Source organism: Dreissena polymorpha, chromosome 11 (genome assembly GCF_020536995.1).
Source record: "Dreissena polymorpha isolate Duluth1 chromosome 11, UMN_Dpol_1.0, whole genome shotgun sequence".
Lineage (NCBI taxonomy): Eukaryota > Metazoa > Mollusca > Bivalvia > Myida > Dreissenidae > Dreissena > Dreissena polymorpha.
Window position 1 is genome coordinate 35,698,261 of NC_068365.1, and position 18,039 is coordinate 35,716,299.

At 34.7% G+C, this 18,039-nt stretch overlaps 1 protein-coding gene across 4 annotated transcripts in view; it reads right to left on the reverse strand.

Annotated features, from left to right (window-relative positions):
• Nucleotides 1-3,310: 3,310 nt before the first annotated feature.
• LOC127850232 (alpha-mannosidase 2C1-like) overlaps nucleotides 3,311-18,039 on the reverse strand; it is an 85,422-nt gene continuing 70,693 nt past the window's right edge. For all 4 annotated transcript variants that reach the window (XM_052383100.1, XM_052383099.1, XM_052383102.1 and 1 more), the window contains exons 26-33: nucleotides 14,654-14,723; nucleotides 13,357-13,443; nucleotides 11,248-11,391; nucleotides 7,890-7,999; nucleotides 7,221-7,300; nucleotides 6,202-6,350; nucleotides 5,309-5,409; nucleotides 3,311-5,139 (exon numbers count right to left, since the gene is read on the reverse strand). In XM_052383100.1, coding sequence (XP_052239060.1) covers nucleotides 5,019-5,139; nucleotides 5,309-5,409; nucleotides 6,202-6,350; nucleotides 7,221-7,300; nucleotides 7,890-7,999; nucleotides 11,248-11,391; nucleotides 13,357-13,443; nucleotides 14,654-14,723 — 862 coding nt within the window. In that variant the 3' untranslated portion in view covers nucleotides 3,311-5,018. The remainder of the gene's footprint in view (nucleotides 5,140-5,308; nucleotides 5,410-6,201; nucleotides 6,351-7,220; nucleotides 7,301-7,889; nucleotides 8,000-11,247; nucleotides 11,392-13,356; nucleotides 13,444-14,653; nucleotides 14,724-18,039) is intronic.

Here is an 18,039-nt window from a genome sequence, read left to right on the forward strand (position 1 = left end):
CGGGTACTGCCCCCCACTTTCCATTTTGCTTTCCTTACTTGGGTTTATCCCCGAATGCATCGGCGTAAAACCCGAGTATGAATAACCACCTTCTTCAACCTTTCCGTGTTTACCCAGGTACATTCCCGAATGCGTCGGCATAGGCGGGTACTCCGGATATGGATGTTCTATGCGCTCATTCCAACCATCCTTATACCTTAGCCGTGCCCCCGACTCTCTAGTTTTAAGAGTCGACTGGGGCCGACAGTGGTCCACTCAACCGAGCTTGATCGATGACCGTTGTCAACCTTTGTATGGCTTCTATGTCATCGTCAACCTGCTCTTTCACTAGGAGGTAACTATTTACAGAAAGACTAAATTTAGAATGCAATTACACGGTTCGATAGTACGCTGTCGACGAAATCTGAAAGTTTCAAACACACTTAAAAATATAGTAATTAGCCTGAGTTCCGGGAAAAGGCGTAATACTAGATTAATATTAGGGTAAATAGGGACTATATGACCTAAAGTTACTTAACAAATGTTTAAAATAACAGACAAACAGGAATGTTGTTAAATAAAATTCAAGATGGCTGACAATTTACTTTGTTAATAATGGCCAATTAGAAATTCAAAATACGTATAGAGTTTTTGCTCGCAGCGCCATTTATTGTAAACTAGACAATAGATAATTAGCTGTACTTACGCTCTGTCGCTGGCTTGGATCACTCGAACTGAGGATCACCCAGGACATCTTGGATTTCCAAGGAGAACGTAATACAACAGAATCGTCTAGGAATAGCAGAACCGGAACTGAAGACCATTTCCCAGAAGTCACCGCATTTGGGGTCCGAACGGCCAAGTCAAACCGGTCTCCACCACACAGGGACTGCCGGTCAGGGCGGCACAGATCGTGACGGTCATATGAAAAACAAGCAAGAAGCAAGTTTTCGCATTAAATAATGATTCTAGTTGATTCATTGATTGCAAACCGGATTTTAATATATGCAACAGTTTAAACATGTGCTTAGTCACGTTATCTGAATGGTAAGCGGGTGGTATCCGTAAAACTTGTTTATTATATATGTTTATTTCGGCTGCCATTTAAACAGTGCTTGAAGGAAAAAGGTTTTTCCATAGTGCTACACAAGAGATGAACTGATAGCAAAACTTATATGCTTAAAGTTGGGCTATTCGGTTTTTGTTTTTTTTCGAATGTGATGTCAAATGTGTTCACCATTAGCATATATCGATTCTCAACAATGCAGCGGAGAGTCCGTTGTGTCAACATCAGCCTTTATCGTGGGCCAAAATGAAATGATACCGTTCTGACTGAGGAGTAAATCAGGTCGGGAACCACATTCTGTACATAGATGGTGATGTCACTACGTTTTTACTGGTGTGGACACAATGACGGGAACCAGTCATGATTACATGAACTTATATTTATGTATAAACGGCTAATACGCATTGAAATTGCACACGATGCGTAATCCGAATTTAGCCAGGAGTTTTTTTACTCAACAAAATTTTAAGCCATGCGTATTTTCTTTTTTTTCATGCGTATTTTACGCAAATACGCATCTTATCTGGACCTCTGCGCTCAGGTGAGCTAAAAACAAATCCAAGACCAGTGACCTCCCATGACTACCAACCTCTATAAGAGAACATAACAAAAAAAGTTCCTTGTGGTCTAAAAACAGTTATTTGGAATTGAAATGTGTTTTAGTGTATTTAATGATCAATTAGAATATAATAATAGAAGAGTAATCCATACAAACTTTTGGATGACAATATATAATATTTATAGCTGTACTTTACCATTCTGTACTTAATGGTATTCATGCACGGAATTTTAATTTGACTCTAGTCAGTATTTTTTGACAAACAGTAAAAGCAATCATGGGCAATAAGCTTATTTAAAAAATGTCCTCAGCACTACAACTCTGTAAAAACACGCATTGAGCAAAACATTTTGATAATATTTACATTTTCTACAAAGGTTGTTTGGATTCCAGTGAGTTGTTGCTGAGTGAAAGGCAGATACACAATGAAACACCTCAGCAGGTAAATATTAAAAGTTCCATAACTCTGAGAACATAATACAATTGAAGAAGACTTTTCGTGTAGCTAAGACAGGAGTTTTTAAATGTAATACTCATTTCATAAATTACAAAAGTCTTATAATTCTGAGATAAATCTAGCTTAATCCATGTGCCTTAATTGTTATCCCAGATTAGCATATGCAGTCCGAACAGGCAAATCAGGGACAACGCTTTCCATCTGTATGCACTTTTGTGTTGAACGGAAGTCTGCTCCACATACAAATTATGTGTTGTCACTGATTAGCCTGTGCTTAACTGGGCGACTTTCCAAGATTAATTATATTACACTGTTTCATTTCACGCGCCTGCACGGAGACGTTTAGTATCTTTTAAGTCCTAATCTATTAAGTTTGCTTTTATAACGGCGATTACTGACTTGAACATCAGAGTCCATTATACGTAAATTCGGATTTTACAAATTTTAAATGCGTTCGTAAAGAAATAACACATTATATTATTTTTCTATATTAAATGGCTCATCTAATGCGTTTTATCCTTGGAAAAGTATGACGTGCGTACGTCATATTTATCGCGAACGCACGTCATAGCTATCGCGTGCACACGTACAAGTTATTGCGTGCGCATGGCATAGCTATCGGCGTACGCACGTCATAGCTTTAGCGGACGCACGTTATATCTATCGGTTGCGCACTTCATAGCTGTCGCGTGCGCATTTCATAGCTATCGCGTGCGCACATCATAGCTATCACGTGCGCACGTATTAGTTATCGTATGCGCATTTCATAGCTTTCACGTGCGCAAGTCATAGCTTAAGCTTGAGCACACCATAGCTATTGCCGCGTACGTCATAGCCATCGCGTGCAAACGTAACTAACTTTCCTGATAAATTTTATAGTGAAAAAAACGCTTTTTATATTTAAACATAATCAAATATTAATCAAACTTTAAACTTGTATCACATACTTTTTCTGAAAGAGGCAAATCTTTAAGAAAAGTGTATATGAATTTGCGAAATTTCGGTTTCGCAAAGTGTTTCAAGTGGCCGTTATATACAACCTTGCGGTAAAAGGTCTGAATGTTTGTAAGACGTTGCAAGCACTTATAAATGGTGCTATATTAATTAAGACCTAATTTTACATATTTGCAATCGGACCAATATATATGGTTATTAATTGTCAACTCATTTTTGGTAAATACATATTAATTATTTAACTTACAAAGCAACGAGCAATATGATGTTTTAAACACAAAAACATACAGCGATATGTCCGTGTTTATTTTATTTGTGCAGTTTGTTTATTCGTTACGGTTTACTTTATGCGCAACTTAGTTTTTTGCTTCTTCAATGTTTGAAATACAGTGTACACACTTACATGTTTATATTTCATTATTGTGCGTAATATTCTTCAACCTTCATGGCAAAAATAACAATATTATGTCAGCCGCTAGTCGTACATAAACGATTCAAGGATTTGGTATTTTGATTTCGAAGATAAAACTAAAATACAAAATTGCAATGATCTCATCAATTGTATAATTGTATCAATCTTTCTTTAACAAAAACAACAATTAAAGTGGTCTTTTTTAAACAACTTTACAAAAGTTTACATGAATTTATAACACTTATCAGCATAAAAACATACACCACAAAGATAATGTTTACAATATACATAAACGCGTTATATCTTTAAGAAAAACAACAAAGAAAAGGGAAAACATTATCAATCATATGAATTAATAAAACTTTACACCATAAAAACATACACCACATGGCTAATTTTTACAACATAAAAATAAATATATACAACAAGATGTCCCAGATAGTGTATCCTGCAACAGGTATAGTATAATCCAAATAAGTAAACATTTGCATAGTATACATATGCTCTGTACCAGTATTAAATGTCGTATGCAAACTTTTTTCCACTCTCAACTCCAGAGCTCCAGATAAGGGCTGCACAGCCGTAAATACGGCTTTTTCATGAAGGTTTACGCATTTATTTTTATGAGCTGGACGTACAATTACGACTTTTATATCCCTTTTACGCATTTACAAAAAAAATCTGGCCGTACTGATACGTCCGCGCGGAGTGATTTGTGGGTCTCTAATTACCGAAAAGTTATAGAATGGGTTCCAGTATTATTGTCTATTCTGTCGCGTGATTTCCGGTAACTCGTAAACCCATCAAAAACAAAGTCTGCGCTCAATGGAAGGCCGGCTAAACAGAAATTCAGAATGGAAAACCTTATAAAGTAACTGTTTAAGACGCTAACTATATTTATTATAATTGCTGCAAATGTTTTAGTAAAGTCAGTTATACAAACTTCAATATCCAAGAACACGGGTAGTACAGTACTACCTGTATTTTTGGATATGGTAGTACATGTACTAATTGATTTGCAGCGTCTTTCCTTTTCTTTCTGTCAGTGGCAGTACCGTTACTAATTTCACAAATCCTTATCTGGAGCTCTGCTCAGCTCGCTATTGTGGGATAAAAGTAAATATATACAAGAAGCTGTCCCAGATAGTGTATCCTGCAACAGGTAGAGTGTTATCCAAATAAGTAAACATTTGCAATTTGTTTATTTAGAAAAAAAGAGAAGCAAAACGGCAATAAAATACGTAGAAATCGATTGTTAAATGTTGGAGGAGATATGCACAGAAAATTGATATGGTCGGGAACACACACACACGCACTTAGGCAAGATAAGAATTACACCTACCAATTCTACATCATTTTCTGCCAGGATTAATATGCACATGAACAAAGCAAGTTCAAGAATCAGAGAAAAAATAAGATAAATACTGATTATATTACTACATATAATCATAAAGTGAATCAAATTTTAACAGCTACCGATTAACACAATAAAAACAAAACAAATAACAACAAATATAATTTGTCTCCATGAATATCCATACAATGAGGCTACTCTGGATATAACTGAGCTATGTGATTATATGTGTCCAATCTAGAGAAGAAGTTTGAGCGAAATTATCTGGAACGCCCTCAGTGTGAAGTGGATGCTGCCATCTGAATGTGTCAGATTGAGACCAGGCCACATGTCCATATCTTCCTCTAGACCATTCACTCTGAAATATAGATATTTGTTATGTAGATTAGAAACTTAAATCCAGTTACAAATTCATTTAAAAAAAATGTGTGTAACCTGTGCACATACAGATGACATGCATTACATTTGAACATGACCCTACTTTCATAGAAAATTCACACAGTATATATATTTCAGACAAAACTTACAATTGCACTAGTTTGAACTTCAACATGGTTGTCATAGTAACAGTACACGTTCCTCCAAACGACTCGTAGAAACGCAAGATCAAGGCCTTGTCATCTTCACTCTAGAAAACATCATATAAAATGTACTAACATCATCTATTTGAATATAGACTAAAGCAATGAACTCTAACTTGGTATATATGATACCAATAATCTACTTTAGCAGATACACATCTAGTTAAAAAGAATTGAAAGTCCGGTATATAGTGATTATGTATTAACTCCTTAAATATCTTGTATAAAATATATATCTTACTAAAACACCTTCTGTCCTTTTTGATGTAAAAAGTATGTTTTAGGCAGTTTCATATAGAGAAGTTAATCAATTAAGGTTTAGTATCATATTAGGTTATTTTAATCTGTTGAATGTGTCATGCATTTAAATATTTAATATTGTTCACAAACAACAAATCACGAGTTACCGATGCATAGCAAAAAACTAAAGTTGACTTCACACTTTATGAAATTCGATAGGGCAGAATACCATGGTATGTTTCACAATTCAGCAAGTTTTCAAAAGAAATGAGTTATTCAAAATTAAATAAGTTCAATATATACTGCAACTCTGTTATATTGCGTGCTCAAGTGAGCTCAAAAACAACTCATGTTGAGATTATTGTGATGCTGTGCACAGGAAAAGGGAGGAAATTTGTGCATATTGGACAATAAGATAGAATTTAAATGATTTAATTATAAACAACAAGAGATGCGTTTGTCAGAAACACAATGAACTAATTTTTAATAAATATTCAAAAATAAAATGTCAACACGTTCCTGATCACCTGTCTCTTTCAGCCGTAGCTTATTTGGACAACTGAGTATGACAGTAATAAAACATAACTTAAATGCTTCACCTTTTTCACTGTCTCCAAGATGACCTGGTTTGAAGACATCTTGAACACAGATAATGTCGCAGGAGTTTTGTCCTCATGTTGCTGCTGTACAATGAGAGGGTTGTTCAAGCAGTAGGCGTGTTTGTTAACATCTGATTTCTGGAATGATCCTGGAAAGAGCACAAAAGCCTTTGGAAAACCATGACTTAATGCAAGTACTTAAAACGCTGTCCCAGAATATCATGTGCAGTCCGCATAGGCTAATCAGAGTCAACATGTTAAATGCAGATGTGCAATTCTTGATACTAGAACAGATACTAATACAGCTGTAGTCATGTCCTCGCATTAGATTATGTTCAGGTGAACTAGTAGGAATGGCCAAGCTTGCTAATAACATTTTTAGTATGGTAAGAGAATAAATATAAACAAGACTATTGCCAAGCAGTAAAAGTCCCCTACCGGTAGTTATTTTAGAGAGATTGAAGATCTTTAAAAGTTATCGCAAGATCCACCATATTCAGCAATATTTATGGTCTATTTGTTTCCATAGCAACCGGAATTCTTGACGAAATAACAAAGTGAAATGACGTGCATAATCTCCTTATCGCCATCTGTCCATGTTTCAAGTTTCATGAAAAAATATTAAGAACTTTTAAAGTTATCGCAGGATCCACCATTTTCAGCAATACTTCTAGTCTATTTGTTGCCATAGAAACCAGAATTCTTGACGTAGGAACAAAATGAAATGAAGTGCAAAATCTCAATATTGCCATCTGTCTATGTTTCAAGGTTCATGAAAAAATATGAAGAACTTTTAAAGTTATCGCAGGATCCAGAAAAATGTGACAGACTGAAAGCCACACAGAGCACAAACCATCAGTCCCTCTTTGATTTCACCAGTAGGGGACTAATAAATCTGTAAATCGAATATTGTTCAATATGTCCAAAAAAATCTATCAATCAAACACAACCAAACAAAGAACAAATAATTGAATGTGAGTACATGTACTTGCAAACCAATTGTAACTATTTGCCAATACCATGATGTGCCATCAAGGCGTATGTGAATGTGTGTGTCTCCATATCCGCCATATTGTCAGGAGCCTTTGGGGATCGCAGTCTACAAATGCATGAACATTCACCATTTTGAACACAGTTAATATGTTTTCTCTTCAGTACTCAATAATAGAACATCATTTTTCAGTGTTTAATTTGGTCACATATAATTTGAATCAGCACTATTATGAGCATACAATTCCTAGTCTGTTTATAGTTTAAGGTTTTTATTTTTTCTTCTTCGAGTTCATTTTTTTAATCAATATATGTTTCTTAATTTGCCATAATTCATGACAAGTGCAAATATTTAAGTTTTTCAAATGTATCAAAATATATAGATATGTGCTTCTTAATGCTTTCCCACTCAAAGGCAAAGTGAAAATGGCTATATATGCAACCAGCATAAAACCAGAACAACCTGCATGTCATTCACAGTTTGTTCGGGTGTTATGCTGTTTGCTGCTTCTCAGTACCTCAAGATTGAAAAAGATCTCAAATTTAATTTGGTTTGCTAAGAGAATAAAAATGCATCAAAGTGTGAACCTGAGAGTAAAAGGGTTAAACCGAGGAGAAAGCCAAATTTCAATTAAAATGGGTCATAAATGTACATCACTGATGGTACAAACAAAAAGAAGCTGGAGCTCTTCACCTACAGCGACATCCTGAGCACATTGTCCAAGGCTGAGTGTCCATACTTGCTGTCATTGAGGACTGACACTCCAAACCCATGCTCTGAGAGGTCAGACCACTTATGTCCACAAACCTGCAATCAATGGGATTAACATAGGTTCATCATTTATATATGAACAAATGCATTACGCTGGTTCCAAAGAAAAAGCTACTAGTCTCTCTTGTCTTTGCCATTACAAAATAGATGTGTGTTCCTTTGTTCGTTCTTTTTTAAAATTAATTTCTTTATTTTTTGTTATTATATTTAAAGCTTAAAGATATAAACACTGTTAACTACCGATTTTGTTTGCCTCACTATCTGTACAGTTTCTTAAACAATATACTAATATATTTGTTAGATTTTATTTCTTATTTGGTCGACAATTGTATATGTAGCCCTGATACAGAAATGTTTTCTTAAACCCCTTCTTAATTCGAATATTTTTATCTCTGAAAACAAAAACAATCTTTTATTTTGTATTGGATGCAAAATTTCATAATTATGTTGACAGAAACGAATTGTTACAAAACAATTTTAATAACAGGCCCCAAAACACTTCACAACAACTGGACGAACCTTGAAATCATAACATCAGAAATGTCAACAAAAGAAAGTCTCTAGATTCTAAAGACAATTATGCTAATAAATCTCACACCAGACTAATATGCAAGGTCAAGAAATATTTACGCGTCTGCCTCCACATATAAGTCCCAACAGACTGTTTATTAATCCCTGAGGTCAAAACATGGCCAGTTCCCAATTAATAATGGAACTTGATATTGACATGTCTTCGTTTCCTTGGGCACTGATTGATGGCATACACACATACATCAGCCCAATGATTTCCCCATATATGTGACGGATCTTAACACAATCAATGTCCAAGAATCCAACACAAGCGTTGTTTAGGAATGTCCCAGAAGTTGAAACCTGATATTTTCAATATAAGAAAAGGCATTCCAGTCTGATACTATGACCCTGAATTGAGTGTTTCATAACATATGGAAGGACACCACAGTACTTGGAAAAAACGCAAACTGTTAAGTATGGCTTACACCAACACAACTCACATGGTTAGGGACTGGGAATTGATTTAGGGTCAATGAAACTAGAAAGGATTTAAACAACCACTGCGCTAACGAAACCCCTTTCTGATGCCAGTTAAAGCCAATATACTTATAAGTTTATGGAAAACAAGACATGTGTTTGTCAGAAACACAATGCCCCCTAATGCACCGCTTTAAAGCCATATATGTGACCTTTGACCTTGAAGAATGACCTTGACCTTTCACCACTCAAAATGTGCAGCTCCATGAGATACACATGCATGCCATATATCAAGTTGCTATCTTCAATATTGCAAAAGTTATGACCAAGGTTTAAGTTTTTTGACACATACAATGACAGACACATACAATGACAGACAGACAAAACAATATACCCCCGATCATTCGATCTTAGGGCATAACAAGAGATGTGTTTGTCAGAAACACATAACAAGAGATGTGTTTCTGAAAATGATTAATGTAGCTTGATAAACAATATCAATGGTCTTCACTGTGAGTTATTTAGGACATATCTGATAAATAAGCAATAAGCAAGATGGGAAAATATGTCACATTGATAGAGCCAAAATATCGCTTGTCAAGAAAATCTGTCATTCATCAATGCTGACATTATTGCATCACAGCAGTGTTTGATAATTGGTATATAATCCCCTCAGCCTAGTTTTACACACAGAGCAAACACATTTCTCTAGTAATAATTAAGAACTTGTTTTGACTAAGATGTCATTAATGTGGCAAGTTGACGTCATAAGCTCATGATAAACAGGTCAATCAGAGGCACTGGTATTATTAATCTTTCACAGAATGCTCAAAACACATCAAATCATGCAAGAATAAAAAATGGCAAATAGATAACTCAAATGATATTGGGCTTAAATAAAAAAGTATCATATATGATTTAAGATATCAAATGTTCACTCTAACAAGAAAATTGCCAACACAACAACTCCAGGTCTAAGATTTAATTAAAATACATTAAAATAAATATTCAATCTCAAGCTATGTCTACACGTATGCTACCTGCAAACACAATTTTGTATCAAAACTCAAATACATGTTTTTTATTGGTCTTCTAATCAATATGGCTTATTGTAATTTAATTGAAGTCAGAGAACCTCTAAACAAAAAGATGTTCTATTAATATTATCCAAAATACTAAAATTGGAATAATGACACATCAAGAGACCTGTTTTCTTTGTGTTCAATCTGTGATAGTATTTGTACTTACCATTTTCATTTTTATTTTAATTTGCAAAAATGTATGCAGCAGTGCAAAGTAAAAAATTCAGTGCAATATTTCCATTAAGTTACTAACTGGAAACCACTCTTCTTACGTATAGTCACAGTGACCTACACCTTAAATGACTGCTCCAAACTAAAACCCCATACTAAGTTTGCATGCACTATGTATCTATTTCAGTACATGCATTTCTTCTATCCAAACTCAAGTTGTTGAGAGTTAGATATTTTTCAAACGGTAATAAGTGATATTGACCTTAACTTGCAACAACCAAAATACAATCATAATCTAAAGGGTTGCTATGCAAGTTTTCTCTATCTTTAGTTCCATCAAGATTGATCAATTCAATTCAAAGTTATCAGCTGTAAACCACCTATTTTTGTTTTTGCTGTTCAAAATAAATATAACAGTGATCTTTGCCCTAACCTACTGGCCCCACTATGTTTACAAAAAATGTTTGTGTAATTATCTTGATCAAAAGCGAAAGTTATTGAGCAGGCACAGTTTTGCTTTCTATTTTTAGTAACAGTGATATTGACCTGTACATGACATGCCCAAAATACAATCCAAATGTGGTCTCTGTACCAGCTTGATGTATCATAAGTCTAATGCAGACCAGACCATGCATACTAGATATCTACTGGATACCACTTATTTGATGCTGCCTGTTCTCACAACCGCCTACTGTACCCAAATCTAATAGCCAGCATTTTCAACTTGCTTAACAAAAATTGTTATTTGATGATTTGTATCTGTAAATTAAACACAGTTCTACATTTTGCATAAGATTCCATTTTACATGCACAACAAGATAAATAATGATAAAAAAGTTTCAAAATTAATTTGTCCTCTAGAGTGTTCAGAGATTAAATGTTGAAGATGCACATATATATAGGACAAAAAGTGAACTAAAAAGCTGACTGTATGCATGGTTAGATAATACTATCATAACATACTACCTTGATGTAAAAAACAAGTTTGGGGTAAAATTCTTCAATAGACACTTTAAATAATCTTTATGACAAATCCTCTACCTCGAACCTGGCGGTGTCCCAGGAGGTGTTTCTATGGTTACCCCGCTTGATGTGCCCAAACTGGATATCATATGTGGCCTCACGGGTGTGAACGCTTGTTGGGAATTCCACCTTCAACATCTTGCGGTTCTCATGCCAGCTCACCTGAACAGTATACCACACAGAGCTTTTGTTAACCTTTAAAAAAAACATTTATCAACAATCTGCCGCTGACTTTTATTAAGTGTCTTCAGGAAATTTAACAGTATTTTGCAATAAAAGTATGTACATTACAAGTTTTATAGTACAACTTATATCACTACTCTAAGTAAAGCTATTACTTTGCTGCAGTGAAACTTTTCATTTTATGCAGTTTGCTTTATTTTTTAGACCTATAGCAATTTTGTTACTATACTATTCAAAATTTGATAAGGATCACTTTTTATAGTATGTGTAATTTGAAGTTCACCCCTTAGCTAGATTCAGCCAGCGTCACGCATCAATGATAAATCAGTACATAAAAATAAAATCAAAAACACACATTCTAATATCAAAACCTGCAAAATAACAATTTAAAATGAACGTTATACAAAAGTGAAGATAATGTGAAAATACAAAGTGATCCTTAGCAAATTTTGAGTAGTGATCCAGGGCTTGCAAAAGATTAACATAATTCAGAATTCTTACTTCCAAGATTTTGATATATGACTCCTCAAGCATTTGTTTGCAAAAGTTCATACCTCAACAACTTCAGTTTGAGGGTATATTGTATTGAAACTTAAAATTGGGAGTAACTTACTCCCAATCTTCTCTTATTTCAAGCTCCCAAATGGTTACAAGTCTAAACATTTATTAAAATACACATTTATATTTAATCATGCTTTTTTGAAATGGTAAAATGTCAAAGGTTCCAAGACTGACTAAATACTTTATCAGTATGACATTGTTGTAGTGGTGAGTTGGAAACCATCTGATAAATCATTTCAGTTATTTTTTTCCAACTAGTTCAATCTTTTGCATTCCCTATATTGTATTAACAAATTGATTACTAGAGCTTTGTCAAAGACGTGATGTATACCCCCACATGCTACATTGACGCAGAATGTTTCACATGCTGTCTTCACAAAAAAAGAGAAGCTAATTTATGGCGATTTTTAAGAATTATTATGCCATTATCATTTATGGCCATTTTGACCTTTGAACTCTTGAATTCTTTTGCATGACACGCCGTCCTATGACTGTGAACAAAATTAATAAACAGAGTCATTTTAAAATCTCACAATGAATGACATAGTAATGGCCCGGACAAGGTCATTTATGGCCATTTTTTACTTTTGAACTCCAAGTGTGACCTTGACCTTGGAGATATAGACGTACTTCTTTCACATGACACACCGTCCAATGATTATCAACAAATGTACCTAGTAATTTTAAAATCTCACAGTGAACGACAGGTATGGTCCGGACAAGCTCATTTATGGCCATTTTTGACCTTTGAACTCAAAGTTTGACCTTGATCTTGGAGATATCGACGTAATTCTTTCGCATGACACACCATCCAATGATGGTAAAAAATGTTCAAAACTACTTTAAAGTCTCACAATAAATGACATAGTTATGGCTGGGTCACACTCATTTATGGGCAAGAGTGACTTTGACCTTGGAGATATTGACGTACTTCTTTCGTATGACACACCATTCTATTATGGTAAACAAATGTACCAAGTCATTTTAAAATCTAACGATAAATGACATAGTTATGGTTGGGACAAACTTTCGGTTTGAAACGCACTTAGTGACTCTGGGACCTAGTTTTTGACCCAGCATGACCCATATTCAAACTTGACCTAGACATCATCTAGATACAACTTCTGACCAAGTTTGGTGAAGATTGGTTGAAATTTATGTGACAGACAGACTGACCGACAGACAGACAAAGTGACTCCTATATAGCCCCCATTTCCAATGGTAATTGGTGTATAATAAATTTGTATGTGTTGAGAGCTAATAATGTCACAAGATCTCTGATAAGGTATGACTCTTATTCCAGAGTAAAACAAGGCATCTTCTTTGAAAATGCCTTAATATAACTTACTGAAAAAAATCAGTGCTGTGTCAGTTGTCACTTACCTCTGTTTGGAAACGCAGATATGGGGTCTCAGTATCCAGACTGATGTACTGGGTGATAGAGCTGTGAGCGCTGATCTGTAAGCTCACCTGAAATCATGTACAAAATACACATGATTCCTTTATAATGAAGAAATTCTAACTTGCATACTTTGCAAATAATGATACCAACACAAACTATCACTATAAGTGATTTGATTTAATACCCAAAAATATCATTTTGACACTGATGCATGGCCTTGACTATACATGCTGTATTTTTATTCCTCATGTACTTGGTGCATGTAGCTATGGGATTTTTGTTCACAATCAAATAAATGTATACCATATAGATTAATATTTGCGCCATTTTATAAGAAGTACGTAATGCTTTGGCCTTGGCCAAGCCTTTTTTTCTTGAAGAAAAATCTGCTGTGTTCTGACCAGTGACCTCTAAATATGACATCGACCCTGACATTAGCTTTATGGTTCTTGTGCACAAAAGATAGACTTATATGGTGGGTGTACATGAGTGTCAAGTTTGATTTTTGCAAATATATTAAATGCATGGTCATGTGCCTAGCCAACTTTTACAGTGATTTAAGGACCTTCTACTTTACTATATTTCACTGAAGTTGGCCATTTTTATTTTCAAATTGAAACAACAAGTCAGACTGATAAGCTATATTGAGTAACACTAAATAACTCAATAACAAGGGCTGTTTGTAAAACATGCATGCCCCCCATATGTGCTGTCAGTTGTAGTGGCAGCCATTCTGTGAATATGTTTTTTGTCACCGTGACCTTGACCTTTGACCTAGTGACCTGAAAATCAATAGGGGTCATCTGCGAGTCATGATCAATGTACCTATGAAGTGTCATGATCATAGGCGAAAGCGTTCTTGAGTTATCATGCGGAAACCATTTTACTGGTTCGAGTCACTGTGACCTTGACCTTTGTTCTAGTGACCTGAAAATCAATAGGGGTCATCTGGGAGTCATGATCAATGTACCTATGAAGTTTCATGATTTTAGGCTTAAGCGTTCTTGAGTTATCATCCGGAAACCATCTGGTGGATGGACCGACAGACATGTGCAAAACAATATACCCCCTCTTCTTCGAAGGGGGGCATAAAAACTAACTCTTTGTAGATTTCTAGCTAAACATACAGGTAGGGATCACCAGCTCAAATGTTGTTGTTTTTTGCCTTTATTTAATCTTTTCAGAATGTCTTATACAACAGTCTGACATATTGTTACCACATATTGTTGGGGTACATGACTTCTCAACATTGTTCAGTCTTCATACTAACAAGCCTACCTTCAATGAAGCTCTCAGTGGTCCTTTCTCAATGATCTCAGCTTCTGATATCACAGTCTGTACTGGTTTCCTACAATAAAATAGAGAATACACATTTGTTGATAGGGTGTTTGGATTGGGTAAGTTTCTGATCCATAAATCTTTGAAAACGGGAAATGTTTCAATGGGACACTGATTCCTCCTACAAAAGTCACTGGACGCCAAAATGTAGGTTGTGTAACAGATATGTTGTTTTTGCAGTACCACATTTATGTATAAAATATTTTAACTATCATAAGAAATACAGTTATCATACAAGATAATGAAGAAATGAAGCACAATGTATGTTCCTTGTCAACTGTAAGCACTCACACACTGGTAAAATGCAAATCAAAAATCATTTTCGCGAGTACTGTTTGTTCATTTTCAAAATTCTTGCACCCTATTTAAAGCCAAAATGCATGACTGTGAGCCGTAAACCATCACATCTCAATCTGGCCAAACTGGCAATATGTATTTTTTTACAATGTTAGAACCAGTTTGTTTACTGGGCCAATCCTTTGGTAGTTGATGTGGAGACTGCTATACATATAGAAGCTGTTATTGTTTGCATCTATAAGACTTTACCTACACTAATATAACATCTGATTTATGTAAAGTAACAAAAAAAATCTTCAAGAGCCATTCAGACGAGTTTATGATTACCTAATACATTTGAAAGTAAAAACGTGTTTTTGCCATTAAAAAATAAGTCACTTGTATTTGACGCATTTGTAGTTTCGAAAGAAAACTTCAGTTAAAGACCTTTCTTACAAAATTTAATTTAAAAAGGTTTAATTTCTAACCCTAAGATACTGATGGGGGAAAACAGCATAAAAGCAAAACAGACTGCGAGTTACTCTCAGGCTGTTCTGGTTTGATGTTGTTTGCGCATAGCCATTTTCACTTTGCTTCTGCAAGGGAAAGGGTTAATGCTTGCCTTGACTTTAGGATGAGCATCAATAGTTGATGTATGAGACACATGATCTTGATGAAGTGATCATTTGTGCTCATTTATTCAGAAACACATTGTCTTGATAAGAAAACCATTTGTGTGAATTAAACAATTGCAGTAAAGCATAGTAAAGGCATCTTATCTTTTATTAATCAATGGTTTCTGAAAAGAGGAAAATATAAGAGCAGCAATCGCATTATCTTGCCGCATGAACAATTTAGTTTGATTGCCATGTTCAATGCCAGATTTTAATTTAGTAAAAGGTCACCATTGAAATTGAGCTTCAAAATCCAATTAAAATCCATTAAATTAATGACTTATCGTTTAATTGTACCAGTAAACTATAAATTACTTTATACTGTTTTATAGAAATACAGATCATCTATCTCCAAATTCCATCTTTATTAGAATGATATATATACGTCTAGACTTGCACTTTAGAATAATTTTGTTTTGATGTTATTAACCATTACTGGTAGTACAAAACCTGTACATCAAAATTTAAGATGCAACATCCCTGTAATAAATAGCACTTATTTTAAAAGCAGCGCTTTCATATAATGATTGTATGTGTTTATCTTTTCAATCAAATACGGCGAAATCAATTTGACCACATTGAACTAAACAAAAGTCACATATTGAGCAAGTACCAAATCTTATTCAGAAAACAAAACAAACATATCTTGCACTTTCTGAATATATTTAAATATAATGTACATTTGCTACAGCTACATTTTTCAATAAAATGTTTTAAATAATAATAAAATAAAACATGCATGCCCCCCATATGAGCTGTCAGTTGTAGTGGCAGCCATTGTGTGAATACATTATTTGTCACTGTGACCTTGACTTTTGACCTAGTGACCTGAAAATCAATAGGGGTCATCTGCCAGTCATGATCAATGTACCTATGAAGTTTCGTTATCCTAGGCCTAATTATTCTTGAGTTATCATCAGGAAACCATTTTACTGTTTTGAGTCACTGTGACCTTGACCTTCGACCTAGTGACCTGAAAATCAATAGAGGTCATTTGCCAGTCAAGATCAATGTTCCTATGAAGTTTCATGATCCTAGGCGCAAGCATTTTTAAGTTATCATCCGGAAACCATTTTACTGTTTCGAGTCACTGTGACCTTGACATTTGACCTAGTGACCTGAAAATCAATAGGGGTCATCTGCCAGTCATGATCAATGTACCTATGAAGTTTCATGATTCTAGGCATAAGCATTCTTGAGTTATCATCCAGAAACTATTTGACTGCTTCGAGTCACTGTGACCTTGACCTTTGACCTAGTGACCTGAAAATCAATAGGGGTCATTTGCCAGTCATGATCAATGTACCTATGAAGTTTCATGATCCTAGGCGTAAGCATTCTTGAGTTATCATCCGGAAACCATTTTACTATTTCGAGTCACTGTGACCTTGACCTTTGACATAGTGACCTGAAAATCAATAGGGGTCATCTGCCAGTCATGATCAATGTACCTATAAAGTTTCATGATCCTAGGCCTAAGCATTCTTGAGTTATCATCCGGAAACCATTTTACTATTTTGAGTCACTGTGACCTTGACCTTTGACCTAGTGACCTGAAAATCAATAGGGGTCATCTGCCAGTCATGATCAATGTACCTATGAAATTTCTTGATCCCAGGCCTAAGCGTTCTTGAGTTATCATCCGGAAACCATCTGGTGGACGGAACGACCGACCGACATGTGCAAAACAATATACCCCCTCTTCTTCGAAGGGGGGCATAATAATATTTTAATAAGCAAATAATCTGAGACTAGTGGCTTTGATAACTTCTATTAGGTTTGTAAAAACACAACATCAAGCACAGGCTTATACTTAAAGGTCAATGTATACATTTCAGTTGCAATTTCAAGGCTTATCAAAGCTTTTTTAAAAATATTTATTACAAGCAAATACTTAATTAAGCATTCTTAAACTGAAACTAAAATTAAACACTGGAATATTGATTTTGCTTTATAATCATTTATTGATATAAGCATACAATTCCTCTTCATGTGCATATGCCTATTAAAAAAAACATGCACATTGAAACCATGTGCTTTATATATTAAAGTAACATTACTATTCAAAATCAACGAAGATTTCTTACAATTGTTTGTAAAATAAACTTGACCAATTAAAAACCAGTGTTCCTTATGGCAACTGCCGAAATTTCAACGTCAGATGTGGTCTGGTAAAATAGATGTTTGTAGATACAAAATGCTCGTTTTTATTTTTGTTTTGCATATCTATTCATACGACACATGAACACTTAAATGGTGTTCTTGTGTCGTATGAATAGATATATTCGCTGGAATTAATTGTGGCCACAAATAAATAAAGACGAGCATTTTGTATCTACAAAAATCTATGTAATCATACCACATCTAGCGTTGAAA